Source organism: Pteropus vampyrus, unplaced genomic scaffold, assembly GCF_000151845.1.
Source record: "Pteropus vampyrus isolate Shadow unplaced genomic scaffold, Pvam_2.0 Scaffold89, whole genome shotgun sequence".
Classification (NCBI taxonomy): Eukaryota; Metazoa; Chordata; class Mammalia; order Chiroptera; family Pteropodidae; genus Pteropus; species Pteropus vampyrus.
In genome coordinates, this window is record NW_011888870.1 from 5789624 (window position 1) to 5804574 (window position 14951).

The 14951-nt window shown below is 48.1% G+C and overlaps 1 protein-coding gene across 4 annotated transcripts in view; it reads left to right on the plus strand.

Moving 5' to 3' along the window:
- The window catches only part of SH3PXD2A (SH3 and PX domains 2A), a 232527-nt gene that overhangs the window by 40383 nt on the left and 177193 nt on the right, over positions 1–14951 (plus strand). For all 4 annotated transcript variants that reach the window (XM_011363791.2, XM_011363792.2, XM_023532745.1 and 1 more), the window contains one exon: positions 5375–5455. In XM_011363791.2, coding sequence (XP_011362093.1) covers positions 5375–5455 — 81 coding nt within the window. The remainder of the gene's footprint in view (positions 1–5374; positions 5456–14951) is intronic.

The window sequence follows — 14951 nt, forward strand, 5'->3', positions numbered from 1 at the left end:
AGTGTCTGTGTTTTGGAAGTGACTGGTGAACCCATGGCTCTGGGAAGGCCATTCTGCCAGCATGCACCCTGTCCCTCCCAGAGCTGGTCTGGGGTTCACTTATGCTGTATTTACTATGACTGCTCCATAAACCTGAGGTCCAGAGAAAGCCTGGAATAGGGTGATCCAAGGAGCAGAAGGTTCTGCCAGCTGGCTGTTAACCCTTAGTCAACCAGTGCGTGTGCATGCTGGAGTGGAGATCGCCCTCCAAGTCCAGGCTTCTAAGTGGTGGTTGTTCCCTAAATCAACAGCCCCCTTCCTAGCTAACTGATCCTACCGTATAGTGGTGTGAGTAGGTGAAGGAAGATTGTCATTGAGTTTCCATTTGGCCTGGGGTCAGGGGCAGCTGGCAGGGGTCCAGGGAAAAGAAGGCCTTCCTTAGCAAAGATATACCATTTCCTCCACAGTTCCTAACTCCTTGTCTCTAACTGTACTTTTCTTCAGGAAAAGGAGCAACAAGTACTTACTGGCACTTTCTAATTAAACACAGGCAGGTCCTATGCCTTCTAGGACTGGTCGGGCCCTAACTTTGGGTCATTAATTGGTCTCAGCCCAGGTCCAATCATGGACATCCCTCCACAGGAACTGGGCCGGGCTTCATGCTCAGTGCTCTGGCGTTACGCTGCAGGTCTGATTTGCATCAAGGCTGTTTTCTTGTTGAAGAAGACTTGGAAGCTGTGGAAGTCTCGGAAGCCTCAGACATTTCTGGGCTTAATGAGCTGAGCAGACGGAGAGCAGCCCAAGATGGCCTCCGAGTGGGAGGGCTGGTGAGACCCAGCCGTCGTGCGGGTGTCTGATGGGAGCTTCCTTAGCTGTGTCTGTGGTGGAGAGCCTCTAAGAGGGTGAGCGTGGCAAGAAGACATCAGACTCTGAGGCTTCCTCTGCGGGGAAGCTGGATGCAGTCGCTGGTCTAGAGTGAAGCTTCCTAGACGCCTGCCATCTGCCTAAATGGCCAGAGACAGGGAAATAGAATCCATGGGCTTTTAAATCCAGAAGGAAGAGAAACTCCACCTGGGAAACATAAACCGAAGTAAAGCGCGTGGAAGCAGAATGTTTAACTTCAAACCTTTCTGGGTGACCCAGCTGCTGGGTAATGTTATCTTGGCTGATCCTGTGACCAGAGCAGTTTATCAGGCCCCCTGATGCAGGCCCAGTAAACAGAGCTGGCTTTCTCAGATGACCCCTGCCCCGTCCCCCTTCCCCTCCACCTGCTCCTTCTCGGTGGTTTATCACTAGGATTTCCAGTGCCGTCAGAGCCAGCTCAGGGAGGCTTGATAAAGCCTGACATGGAGCGGGGTGAGTAGGGAGAGTGTGGTTTGGGCTGGAATTTTGTGTATCCATCGCTCATCTGGAGAGATTATCTAGGACATTCAGGGTTTGCAAGAAAGCAGAGGTACCTCCTGCTCACTTGAGATAAAGGGGCCTGGAGACTGTCCTCGGATCTCTGGGCTCAATTCCAAGAAGGTCTCTGACTGTTTCCTCAGCTCAGAGTTTAGACTGTCCAGGATGGCAGGTTCGGGGGGCCTCTAGCAAATCTCAGAGGTTTGGGAGAACCTGGGAATAGGGGTTCATTTCCCCACCCCCACACGTGAGTCACCCTCGTGTTCATTCTGCACAGGAAATAGAATGCAAGATGTTAACAGGAGAAATCCTTTGCCCGGCAAGGAAAGAAATATGTTTTGGGGGGAAGCATGGCTGTGTCCTGTCCTGGTGGTGCTTACCAGGGTCACATGGACAGCTCTCGCCTTACCCCTGCCCTCTGGCTATTTCTCCACAGAGTGTGTCTTTGATGTGGGTTCGGGTCAAGGGTTAGACAGAGACAACTCCCTGTGACTTTTCAACTATTTTGAAGAGTAACGGGGAAGGGTCTTTTACAAGGGTGGCATGCTCTGGTCATGGGCTGTTGAATCGTAGACTGGGAATTGGGAGGTCTGGGTTCCCATCCCAGCTCTTCCACTAACCAGGTGAGCACACCTGCAATGATAACCAGTCAGTGGATCAGTCCCAGCAATTCTAAATTCTGTGCTCATCCAACAGAGGAGGGGCCTGAGGGCCTGAGAGGCTGGGCTGAGGTCTCACAGCCAATAAGGAGGGTCCTAAGAGTAAAACCCAGGAGGGGCTCTTCCCTAGCTAATCACTGTCCTAGGTCCTAGGTTTCTCATCTGCAAAAAAGAGGCTTCCCAGCTGCCAGAGGCCCCCCTGGGAGGCAGAGGGAAGCCCCTAATTACTAGGGAGGGTGGGGCACAGGTCATGTTAAGCCCCAGCAAAGCCCTTCCTCTGGGCCCCACTTGGTTGGCCGGAGAGAACGGCTGCTGTCTCCTAGCCGGCTGGTGAGTACGGGCTCTCTCCTGGGAGGGCACTGCCACGGGGCCTCCTAACAGTGCATCTGCCTGGGCAGAGGTCAGGAAGGCAGCACCTGGTCTTGCACCACATCTGCTCCCCACCTGGGACCTGCTGGAAGGGCAGATGCAGGTGGGAGGGGAGATGTAGCTGGCGGGATTTGGGAGTCAAGGAGCTGGGAGTCAGCAGGGGGGATGGGGTGGGTTATGACCCCTGTGAAAATCTCAGAGCATCCTGCCACAGTCAGCCGATTGATTATGAGGGTTTCCTCTGTGTTAGTCTGGTTTTGTAGCATTCCTAACCGTTGACTTCTGTCTGGGCCCCAGGTTCTGTCTCTTCTTGGTCTTGGGCTCTCAAAATTGACCTGACTCCTCCATGTTCCTCTAGGCTCACCCACTAGGCAAGGAGTGTATAGCCTCTTCAGATCATCTATAGCTTTATTTAAAAATACGTCATTCAGTTCTGATCATGTACTTTGATTTAAATATAAAACTACTTGATCAGAGAAAATATTCCTAAATTTACACATAGAAGGGTAGTCCAGTGTGGTGAAGAGCATGAGGATTGGATTCGGCTAGACCCGGGTTCAAGTCCTTTGCTCTGCATTTTGCTAGCTACGTGACCTTGGGCAAGTAACTTAGCTTCTCTGAACGTCAGCTTCCTCCTGTACAAAATGAGGATAACAATAGTGGCTACTTCACTGAGCTGAGGATTAAATGAGCTAATGCATATGAATGTTTTACATTGTGCTGACCTGTAGTAACCAGTATCTAAATGGTTTCTACAATTTATCATATGAGGTATATGTTTACATGATATAAAGCGTCGCCTATCCCTACCTACTTATTATAATAATAGTCAATAGTTTATTTGGGGCTTGTGAAAGTAGTAACCTTTTATTTTATGTTCATTTCAGAACAAACGCTCCACCCTGAACAAGGCTAACTTATGACTTAGAGATAAGAGGAGAGAAGGGACTAGATTCAGAGCTTGTCTTCTTGGCTGTTAACTGAGCAACCAAACAGAAAGCCTCACACTCCTGTGTGCAAAACCCTTACTATGGACTGAATGTTTCTGCTCAGACCCCCCAAAAAAGGTCACACATTGAAGCCCTAATCCCCAATGTGATGGTATCTGAGCTGAGGCCTTTGGGAGATGATTAGGTTTAGATGCGATCATGAGGATGGAGCCCCAATACTGGAATTAGTGACATTATAAGAAGAGGAAATGACTAGAGCCCTCTCTCTCCACCACGTGAGGGTATAGCGAGAAGGTGGCCATATACAAGCCAGGAAGTAGGTCCTCACCAGGGACCTTGGTCTTGGACCTCCAGCCTCCATAACTGTGAGAAATAAATGTTTGTTGTTGAAGCCCCCCAGTCAATGGTAATTTGTTACGGCAGCCTGAGCAGACTCAGACAGCCCTGCCCCATGGGGAAGCCAGCCGCCCTGATGCCAAGGTATCTAAATGCCTTTATGCTAATGCTCCTTCCTTCTCACAGTGGCTGAGACGTCTGGCTTCTCTGCCCACTTTGTTCTTCTCACTAGTGGAGTCCCCCAGACCACTGAATCAGAATCACTAGGCAGAGGCTGGGAATCTGAATTTTAACGAAGCTCCCCAGGCGATTCCGATGGATGTCTTGGCAAGGGAACCACTGTCGTCAACCACAGTCACTCTGGCTCTTCTGAGGGAAGAAGCAGAGCAGAGGTGTTGCTCATGTCAAGTCAGTGCTCTGCTCTCCCCTGTACCTGCAGTCCTCATAGCGGGCACCGGAGGGGAAGTTCAACAGAATAGCCCCGAAACTGTGTGAGGGGACCCCTCCTTCTAACTGAGGCCTCTCTCAGAAGGGTGTATGTTTGGTGTGGGTTCAGATAAAGGGGACAGAAATGGTGGGAGCAGGGGACTTTTCTTTGCCAGCCAGCAGTCCTGCCCACCTCCTAGGCAAGGGGGCCATCCAGAGCCGTTGGAGGTAACAGCCTGGGAGAGCCCGATTGACCCTGGGAACTGGCATGACATTGGAAATGGGGCCCTGAGATGCCTTCGTTTCTGATAAGTTTACCAGTTTCCATGCGCTAACATCTCTCCTGCAAATGTGCGTCTCATCCAGAGGGTCAGTTTGCTTGTTCAGTGGAGCAAAATGTTTAGAGCACCTGCTCTGTGCCAGACACTGAGCGAAGACTTGGGGATATAGAGACGAATCACACCTGTCTGAAATGCTGTGGTCTTCCGAGTGCTTTTCAAAGTGAGTTCTGAGGATCAGCTGTGGCAGGATGCCCTGGTGTGGTCTGCTAAAACTATGGATGCCCAGTGGTAACAAACGTACCACTCTGGTGGGGGCCGTTGGTGGGAGAGGCTGCGCGTGTGTGAGGGGAAAAGGGAACTCTGTACCTTCGGCTCAATTTTGCTGTGAACTTGAAACTAATTTGTGAAAATAAAGACTTTAAAAAGTAAAATAAATAAAATACAGGTGACTGAGCCCCCAAAACCCAGATCGACTAATGCAGAATTTCAGGGGGCAGGGCCCTGGCATCTGCAATTGTGAAAAGCCCCTTGCAAATCCTCATTCACTCTAAAGTTCGAGACCCAGTGGAAATTAGCTGCTCATGTTTTTTTTTTTTTTTTTAACAACTCCAACTTTATGTTCATTGTATAAAGTGCATATGAACGAAAAGGAAATTAAAACACTTGTAATTCTACCTTCCTAAGATAATCATCCTTAGTATTTTATTGAACACCCTTCTAGATGTTTGTATTTAAACACATATATATACATATATACATATATAGATATAGATACAGATACAGATATAGATACACACACACACACACACACGGCATCTATGTGTAGCTGACACTGTGCTAGGTCCTGGGAACAAAGATGAGAAAAAGAATGGTCCCAGCCATGAGGCACCCACAGTCGTGTTAATTGATGCCTGGTACCACTTGAAGCCCAGCCTTAGTCACTCAATCCCTCGCTCTTATTTTTACCTCACAGGTATACATCATCAACGTGACCTGGTCCGACTCCACATCCCAGACCATCTACCGGAGGTACAGCAAGTTCTTTGACCTGCAGGTGAGTTGGTCTGAGCTCAGGTGGTGCCCAGTTCCACCTTCGGTGGCCTGAGTCCCTGGCAGGCTGGCCTCGCTTACGTCCTCACTCATCCAGAGAATCTCCAGCAGAGCTCCCAGGTTCAGAGTCTAGGTCAGAGCAGAGAGACAGGTGAGGAGCCTTGATGGCCGAACGGGGCTTCGCTCAGCCTGAGATATTGCAGGCAGACACTTGAGGCTTTGTGGGGTTCCTCAGATGGTCTTAACAGTCATGCTTTGTCACCCTCCTTCTCCTGGAGGGTAGGAAACCAGGGTGGAGAGGCGGAGGACGGCTACGGGTGCTGTGTGTGAGAGCAGATGTGTCGGTAAACATCCAGGGTAAGGCACAAGCCACCACGTCACTGCAGGCAAAGAAAAGCAAACACACGGAAAAGATCGAAACAAAAAAACAAGCAACTTCTTGAACTGCAGACACAAACTGGGCATACCACTGTGTCTGTCTAACCGAATAAGGCTCTTGCTGCTCTGTTTGTTTACGTGCGTCTGTCTAATGTACACAGGCGTGTTCACAAAGCGGCGTGGCGGTATGGATCCCGCAGCTCCGTCGCGAATACCTCCCTTGATGCCAACTAATCTGGTTTGGCCTCTTTGGGTTACAAATGATAGTTTTACACTTCAGCCAAAAAGGAGACTTGGTTGAAAAGGATATTCCAGGGACACTTCCGCAGTCGACTAGATGGCGAAAAGGGGAGTGAGGCAGTGGGCTCCAGGAATACCTGCAACCGGGGTCGCTCTCCCTGTTTCATCTCTGTTTCTCTCTGGGCACTGTCTTCAGCTTCTTTTACCTCATATCCTGAGGAACTTGGCTGTCCACAGTGCCCAAATGTCTCATCTTGTGGTTCCCAACAGCAGAGACACCGACTCTCTCCCAATTCCAAATTGAAAAATCCTCGGGAAGACTTTGGCCCAATTCGGTCTGGTGCCCCCTCTGGACCAATGAATATGGCCCAGAGTAAGAGGGTCATGTAGTATAGACGTGGCCACTAGGGAAGCCACCTGTGTATGTCAGAGGGAGGCACTGGAGAAGGCAGAATCATTGCAGCTTGGGCAGCAAACTACAGCAGGAAGGGAAGGCCCCAAGAGGTTCTAGATTCTTCCTTAGGGCTGCAAACCTGGTTTAGGCCAATAAAAACATAAAGAAGAGACGCCTGGCTTTCACAACCAAGGTTCACTCCTTGCTGTTCAGGCCTTTGGTACTGAGTCATCTTGGAGAGGCCATGCCTACATATTTGCCTTCAAGTACCCGATTTTAGCCCATTGTTCTTATTGCTATACCTTTGAAATGAGCCAAAGGTGAGCCAGCTTCCTGTATTATAAATCCTCTCTTCATTTAACAACATGGTATTGAATATCCCATTGAATATGGGATTAAAAGCCACTCCTTACCCTCCTCCTGCCTTCATCCTCTTTCCCCCTCAGTTCCTGTCCAATCTCCTTGGGTTTTTCTGGCATAAACTGGTGGGGTTTGCTGATACCCTATCAATGGGTATAGTGTGCTGGACAGGAAATGATAACTTAGTTAGGGTGAGAGAACCCTGAAAGGACTCATTGATGAGCCAGAGGGGGTCTGAGAGCCAGTGGAAACTCTCAAATCAGAACTTTTCTTCCCCTCTTTCCGTTTTGCTCCCCCACCCCCTCCCGAGTTTCAGAATCTCACAAGAAAGGAAGGCTGGTCCTCCCCACTTCTCCCTCGCGTGGAGGGCTCACTTCCCGTGTTTTGGGAGGGGACACATGTCATGGAGTAGCTTGTACGATGTGCTGGCCCTAGCCACGAGCATGGCCAGGCCGGACCACGTGGGTCATCAGCACCCTGTAGATGTAGTTTCGAAGAGGGTTGAGATGGTTCTCTGGAATTTAACCTTGGAGACAATCATAGCATCTTTGCGAACCCATTTTACAGAACTCATGACGTGATGACTTTTAGTCACATGCGTTTGAGAAAGCCTTTCTTATTCATCAGGGTCACTGGTTTTAATATGGCATTGCCAGCTCCATCTCTGGTCACTGGTGGCCCTCAGAACTCAGCTTTGTGAGAGGCTGTGTGAGAGAGTTAGAGCTTAGGCTCTAACTGGAGACACAATGCCTGGGACTGGTTACCGGCTCTGTCACTGTGTAACTCCAGACAGGTTCCGTGGCTTCTCGAGGCTCTGTTTTCCCATCTCTAGAATGAAGATTGGAATAGTACCCTCCTGGTAGGGTTGTTGTGAGGATTAAATGAGTGACTCCACATTTTTCCTGACACGTGGTGATCTAGTAAGTTACCCCCTAGGTTGTCTAGTGGCGTTGGCAAGTGACAAGCATGCCGGGCTGCAGTCGAAGGGGCTGGGGCTTAGCGCCTCCTCTTCTCAGAGTGTAGCTTTCTTGTTTCCCTCCCTCAGCTTCACTCGGTGCCGAGAGGCTGCTCTGTGCCCTCGCCTGTGCCAGAGTGTTCAGAATCCTGTAAGCCACAGGGTCTCTCTGGAACTGGCCACTGGGACAGGACAGGAGTGTGTCGGGAGTTGGGGTGGGGCCCACAGGTGACTGCTCTCAGAGTCATTTTGCTCCCCTTCTTGTCAACAGAGCCCCACCTTAGAGCTCTGCAAGGCCCGAGCTGACTAAGCCAGCCTGGGGGAAGCTGCTATGCTGGCTTTACTGACTCAAGGTTCTGGGCCTTCTGGCTACTAGACACCCCTTTCTCCCCCCCCCAAAAAAACATATATGTACAATTATACTTACAGTGCCAGATGTTCACAGACAACCCTTATGGACCCCCAGTGAAGAACTACTGAGCTGAACCAGTTCAGATCATTGATATTCACATCTCATACTACTCGGATATCATTCGGGGTGTTATATACAGTGTTCAGATAATAGCAGTGGGCCTGGGCACCCCTTTGAGTGACTCCTAGGTCCTTTCCCTCCCACAGGTTGGTTCCCTTGTCCCCAGACTTGCTTCTCTTATTTCTGCTTCTTCAAATAGTGTCTTTTGCTCCTGGTGGAGGTCAGGGAGCCACAAGGAAGCCCTGGCCTCCCACCTCTCTTATGTAACCCCAGGAATCATGTGCAAAGTGATGCCGAGCAGTCCCAACCTCCTCTGGCCCTGGGCTGAGGGCCATGGGGTATGTGCAGATCCAGTTCCACCTGGAATAGCTCAGGTACCTTTAGTGTCCTTCTCCCTCTGTCGAGCAAACCTGGAGCTGATCAGCCGTGCCCTGCCCTTCAGGCTCCATGGCTGCAAGGCCAGGAAGCATATGAAAGATGCTATCACAGATCTAGGTTTTTCCATCTCTCTCCACTGCAGCTTCCACATCAGGACAGCTCTCATGTCCCCAGCCCATGTGCAAACTAAGATTTGAAGCTGAGCACCACTCCGGGTAATCATCTTCAAAGCTCCTGCCAGGGCCTACCTGCTTTGCGTGTGCTTCTCTGGGGAGATCCTTAGGGTTGAAAAATCCCAGGCATATACCAGGGCAACTGGCCCTGAGGGGGCAGCAGGCAATGGGGAGGCAAGAGCGGGAGGTTGTGCTTGGAGAGTCGGTATCTCTTTGATGTGACTCATGGCACTTAGAACTCTGGTGAAGCACTGGGGAGCTATTCATGGTATTGGGGGAGAGGAACCACAGATAACCTGGTAACTGCTCATTCCACACTTATCTGAAGCCTTCTCATTGTACAGGGCAGATCATTTATCTTGGTGTTTCCTGTCTACCCCCACCACTCACACTCTTCATACTGGCTACCCGGGATTGGGGTCACCAGAAAAATATAAGATGTCCGGTTAATTTTGAATTTCAGATAAACAATGAATACTTTTTTTAGTATGTCTCAGATCTTGCATGAGACATACTTATACTAAAAAAGCTTTTCACTGTATATCTGAAATTCAACTTTTATTGTGTGTCCTACATTTTCACTTGCTCAATCTGTCAGCCTTGCTGTGGCTGTGAGTGGTGAGGGTGCAGATACAAAGATGAATAAGCAAGGCTGGCTCGGGGTAAGAGTGGACTGGCCTATGCTAAGGCCTCCCACACATTTTCAGTATTGTAGGGCAGAACACAGCTGAGGACAAGGTTCCTTCCTTACAGGAGTCCATATTTGGTGGGGGAAGTAGACTTTTAAGCAATTAAGTCTACTGTAGATGAAATATATAGTAGATTTAGGTACAAGCAACATGCTATGGGACGAAGGGGAAGAAAGGAGCATTCTTCTTGGGAGCGGGGAACAAAGAAGATGCCCATATGGTTTTGATTGGTGATAGCAGCCTAGAGTGATATAGCCACACACTTCTACTCCAGTTCGGAGGGATTTGGTTGTTCTTTGAGAATTATACTTATCAGGGTAAAGTATGTCCCTAATTTATTTCTTAGTTTGTTCATTCATTTATGCCCGCTTGCCTGCCTCCTTCTGTCTGTCTATCCATCCATCGACCTCAATCCGTCCAATCTTAAGTGCCTGCTTTCTGTGTCCCAGGCAGTATGCCAGGCTCCAGGGATTTATTGATGAGCAAAAGCAGATGTGGTAACTGCTTTCATGGGACTTATAGCTTAGTGAGGGAAGACAGTTAAAAACATATATATATTCTTTTATACTATTACAAATGCTACAAAGAAAGGCACCATAGACATATTATAGGGAAACCTTATACTCTGGGATCAGGGCAGGCTTTCCCGAAGAAGTAAGTTTTATCTAACAGATCAATGCAGATCAATGAGTTATTTTATCTTGGGGATCAGGGGATACTTTCGAGGGATCAGGGATTCTTTTGTGCTTCTAATGAAAGCAAGACTTTCTCCCCAGACAAATGCACGAATGTACATATACAATTCTAATAACTTGATTGGTCATTCGCAACTCCCCTCACTCCCAAAGTCCTTTCATGGGCACCAAGATAGGACCCCAAACCTTCCTCTCTCCCTGTATCTTCTGCCTCAAGCCTTCAGATGCAGTGGTTCTGCCTCCTTTACACACAAGGAGCTGTGCACTGAATCCAGCCCCTCTTCCTGCCCATTGGGAGGCACTGGGTATGGAGGCTTTAGACCTGTGCTGTCCCACTCAGTAGTCAGTAGCTACATGTGGTTATTTAAGTTTAAATTTAAATTAATTAAACATTTTAAAGATTAAATTTTAAAAAATTAAGTTTAGTTGAATTTTAAAAATTAAATTTAGTTTCTTGGTCATACTCGCTTCATTGCAAGTGCTTCATAGTCACAGTGGCTAGTGGCTAGGTATTGAGCAGAGTAGAACATTTCCGTCGTCCCAAGTTAAGTGGAACTATGCTGCTTTAGACCATCCTGGACACAAACAGGCTTGATCTGGCCTTATGTCAACCCCAGAGTTTTCTGCCATGTCTTAGTCCCTTCCCAGTTGCCCTCTAAAATTTTCTAGGGCCCCAGCAGAAAGAGGGAGACTATACTCTACCATGGTTTGTCCCATCGATAGAGCAATTCGAATTCAACAGTATTTCAAACATCTCTTCTGGAAACCAGGTCAGTTACTAGAGAGGGCTTCTAAGAAGGGCATCTCAGATGTCAAGTTGAGGACAGGGAGAGGAGAGGCTCTTGTTCTTTGAGAGGAAATTGGTTTTTTCTAAAAACAATCCACCACTCAGTCCTATCTGACCAGGAAAGAGACCTGTCCCAGAGGGAGCTGGCCAGGACAAGGTCTGATGTTGAGGCCTGTTTAGTTAAAAGGGCTTGGATTATTTGGAGGAGCAGTTAAGGAGAGAAGGAGGAGGGTGAAGGGCCACAGATGCTCTTAAGTTGCCTCTCACTGGCAGCTGGACCACATTTTCAGCCTCTCTAAATTTCCTTGCACAGCTCCTTCACTGTGAAGGATCTCCCCCAAGGCCTGGCCCCTCTGAGGAAGGACCGGAAGGCTCCATCGAAGGTTGTTTCACAATCTGACCTACAAGGCAATTACTGCAGCAGTAATTGCTCTGCAAACATTGGCTCCATGGTGCTGCTGGCCCTTTAGTCTGAACTCCAGCCAGTAAGTGCACAGGGTCAATATTTGATCAGAGGCAAGAGAGGCCCTTTAGCTCCCCACACACTGCTTAGAAAATGGAGTCAAGAAGGTTGTTCAGGTTTGCTTATTTGCTCCAAAGAACTTAATATATTTTGAAGAGCTTTTCTCTCTCTTCCTTATTCATCTCTTCAGACTCTTCACTCACCCCACCCAGGGTCACACTCATTTTCTAGCTTTCAAGTAGCCGGGCTGATGATGGGCGAACAAAACTATAATCCCAAATCATCAATAACTGGCCTTGGAATGGATGCGTACATATGTGTGGGCGTGTTATGATGTCATTTATGGAGAGTTACAGGATCACTGCATTTTTAGAATTAGAAGAATTCTAAGTCCTTTACTTCGCAGGTAAACATCTGTATTAATTTTCTATTCATCAAATTGATAGGAGCTTTAGTTTGATTTGATGTCCAGAGCAGACTTTAGCTGAGGTCAAACTGGGGTGATCCTGGTGTGTGCCAGGGATCAATTTGAGAGTGGAAAAAGTGGGGTGAGTGTCTCTCCCGCAGGCTCTGTCTTTTGATCATCAAGGCAAACTCTGTGTTGCTTGAGATCATTGACCTTAAACTAATGGCAAGGGGACCAAAGCCTGGTTCTTAGAACAATTGCCAAGTTCTAAGAAAAATTTTGTAGCAAGCATTTGAGAGAGTTTTAGTGCTTGGTATTGTTCTAGCTTCAGCAGTATGGTGAGCTGTGGGTCACTGTGACTGCTCACATGCCCTGGACAGAGGAGAACTTTTGCTTTGACTGAGGTCAGTCATCAGTTCCAACAAGGCACAGAAAGCCTCATGTCGTTTACCATGGAGAAAATGGGAAACAATTTCAATGGCCATTCAGAGAGGATTGCTAAGTAAACTGGGGTATTCTCATACCACTTTATACAAGAGTCAAAACAAATGAAGTCGATCTCGATTTTGTGGATGGATCTCCAAGAAATGTTAATGACCAATGCAAGTTTCAAAACAATATCTATAGTGTGATAGCAATTATGTAAAAGCAACACTAAGATATATCTTTTTCAACTATATATATAGCATAAATATGAACATTTTTAAAAGATCTGAAAGGATACCCTCCAAACTGGTAATAGAGGTATCTCTGGAAATGTTTTGGGGACATCAGTGGGAGGAGGGGCTCAGTCAGAGAGGAACCTTAGCCTTATTTGTAATGTTACTTTTTTTAAAAAAAAGAATGTATTCATATATAATTTGAACATTGATATTTACTAATTAAAAAGACACCTATGGGAGAGGTAGGGGAAATGGGAGGTCTAAAATAAAATATGCCCCTCGCGGTCATTACTGTAAATGGGACAGAAAACACACAGATAAGAAAAAACAGACATTAAGAACGTATCTAACAAGAGCAAGAAAATTAAAATAATTATTAAAATCGCATTACCTCATATTTTCTGAACCATTATTCTAGACCATTTCACAGGTTAGAACCCATTACTACAAATTTCAGGGACCTTCCCATAGTAGCTCGTTAAATTAGAATCTTGTATTCAGATATCGCTCAAAACACATGAACTGTATATTGGGGCAAGAAGTACTTGGGTGGTTGTTCTTGTGTCATGACGAAACACACTCAGAGTTGCGTGGCCATGAAGTGCAGTGTCTCTTAAGGGCAGGTACTCCAGGGCCAGGATCGTCCAGGGCCAAGACCTCCTCCAGCACTTATAACCATTGCATGTAACCTTTGGTGAGTTCTCCAACCTCTCTGCACCTCGGTTTTCTCATCCATATAATGAGGATAATAAGAAATACCTGCCTCATGGGTAATAGTAAGAATAAAATGAGACAACCCATATAAAGAAAGCTGGAATAGTGACTGGCATGGAGACTCTAGACAAGGAAGCTGAAACCTCATCAATTCGGTCCTTAGAAACTTAACTCCAAGAGATCATAGCTGGATATCCTCACTCCACCTGAAGGCAGAGGTTTCTTCCTGTGCCCCATTTATACAGACTTCACCTTCACCACACAGTCATCTGTCTTCAAGCGGGAGAGGCAGGTGGTGATGGTAAGGGTTTTCCAGATAAACACTTTCACCTCCGAAGCGTAATTATCAACCCACTTTCCTCCCAGCAGCTCTGTTAGGAAAACACTGCTTTTTAAAAAGTAATTATTGGTGGACAGTGCTTCCTTGCTCTTGGAAGGAGGCTTCAGGTGTCTGATAGAACACAGGCAGACTCCGGGGAGCCCTGTGGGCATTCTGGTAGCTCCTGGAAATTCTAGGGCAGGTTTCCCCTCCCCTTAGACTGGGGGCGGGGGAGGGCTGTGGGCATCTGTTCTCCAGGAGTATTGGGGAGGTGGGCGGCGGCAAGGTGTCTCAGGATGGAAAGCTGAGGACCACTGACTGGGAATCCCGGTTGGAGTGCACTAAGTGGTTTTTTTCCTTCTCTAAGCAGATGGAGTTAGCACGGTCTGTACAGTGACCCCCCTCTTGTGCAGTTCCCCCATCCTGGTGGATGTAGGAGTAACCTTGTACACAAGGAGCCTCCCAGGTCCAAAACAGACAGAGAGAGGTGATGGGAGGAGGGGCGGCAGCAGAGTCTGCGAGGGAGGGCCTCCCCTCTTTTGTGCATAAAGGGAGATAAGCCCCAGAGAGGGGAGCTGGGCCCCTGCGAAGCACCTGTGGTGGGGCCTGCCGTACTTCCCACCGGGCAGAACCTAAGGATATGGAGAGAGGAAGAGGAGGAAAGCTTGTCCGACACTCACCCCCCTGCAGGTGTGCCTGGGCAATTAATTTTTTCTTGTACAGATGAGTTCTCAGTCTGTGAGCTCTTTTTTTGGTACCTGTGTGCTTTTGGCAAATGGCCTGTTGGTGATCCAGGCACATGCCTCCAGGGAAATCCCAACGGACAGAGGCCCTGTTACATGACAACCTTGCTTGTGCATTGGGAAGTCAGGAGCCATCTCTGCCCTCAGTGTCTCCCTGGGGCCAGGGTGGGATTTTGTCATGGTGGGGAAGCCACTGTAGACACTGGGGAAAACTGTAAGAGAACTTGTCATGTCCTCCGGGTGTTAAACCTTGGCACTGCTCATTGGCTCTGACCTTCTGAGTGAAGTCTCGTGAGTGTGAGCACGGGGAGCTTAGGGGGCTGCGTGCTCCCCCAGTGACTGTCCTGAAGGGCTCATGAGAACATCTCTTCTGGGAGAGAAGTCAGTTGTGTGCCAATATCGAAATATGGGGGTACATGCTTGGCAACCAGCATTAACTACGTCCACTGGGGAATCAGGGGTGGAATTGTTAGTTTTTCCGACTGGAAGTCCCTTAGAGATCATCTACCAGGTTGACGCGTGCCTGGCACTCACGGGGCCACTCCCCAGTCTCATGCCCACAACAGACGTCATTGATTGATCGTCATTGATTTATCCCCATTCTGTGCCCATGGCAGATAGTGTTCATCAACCATGAGCTCGGACATGGTCTCAGAATCTTTCTCCAAAAAA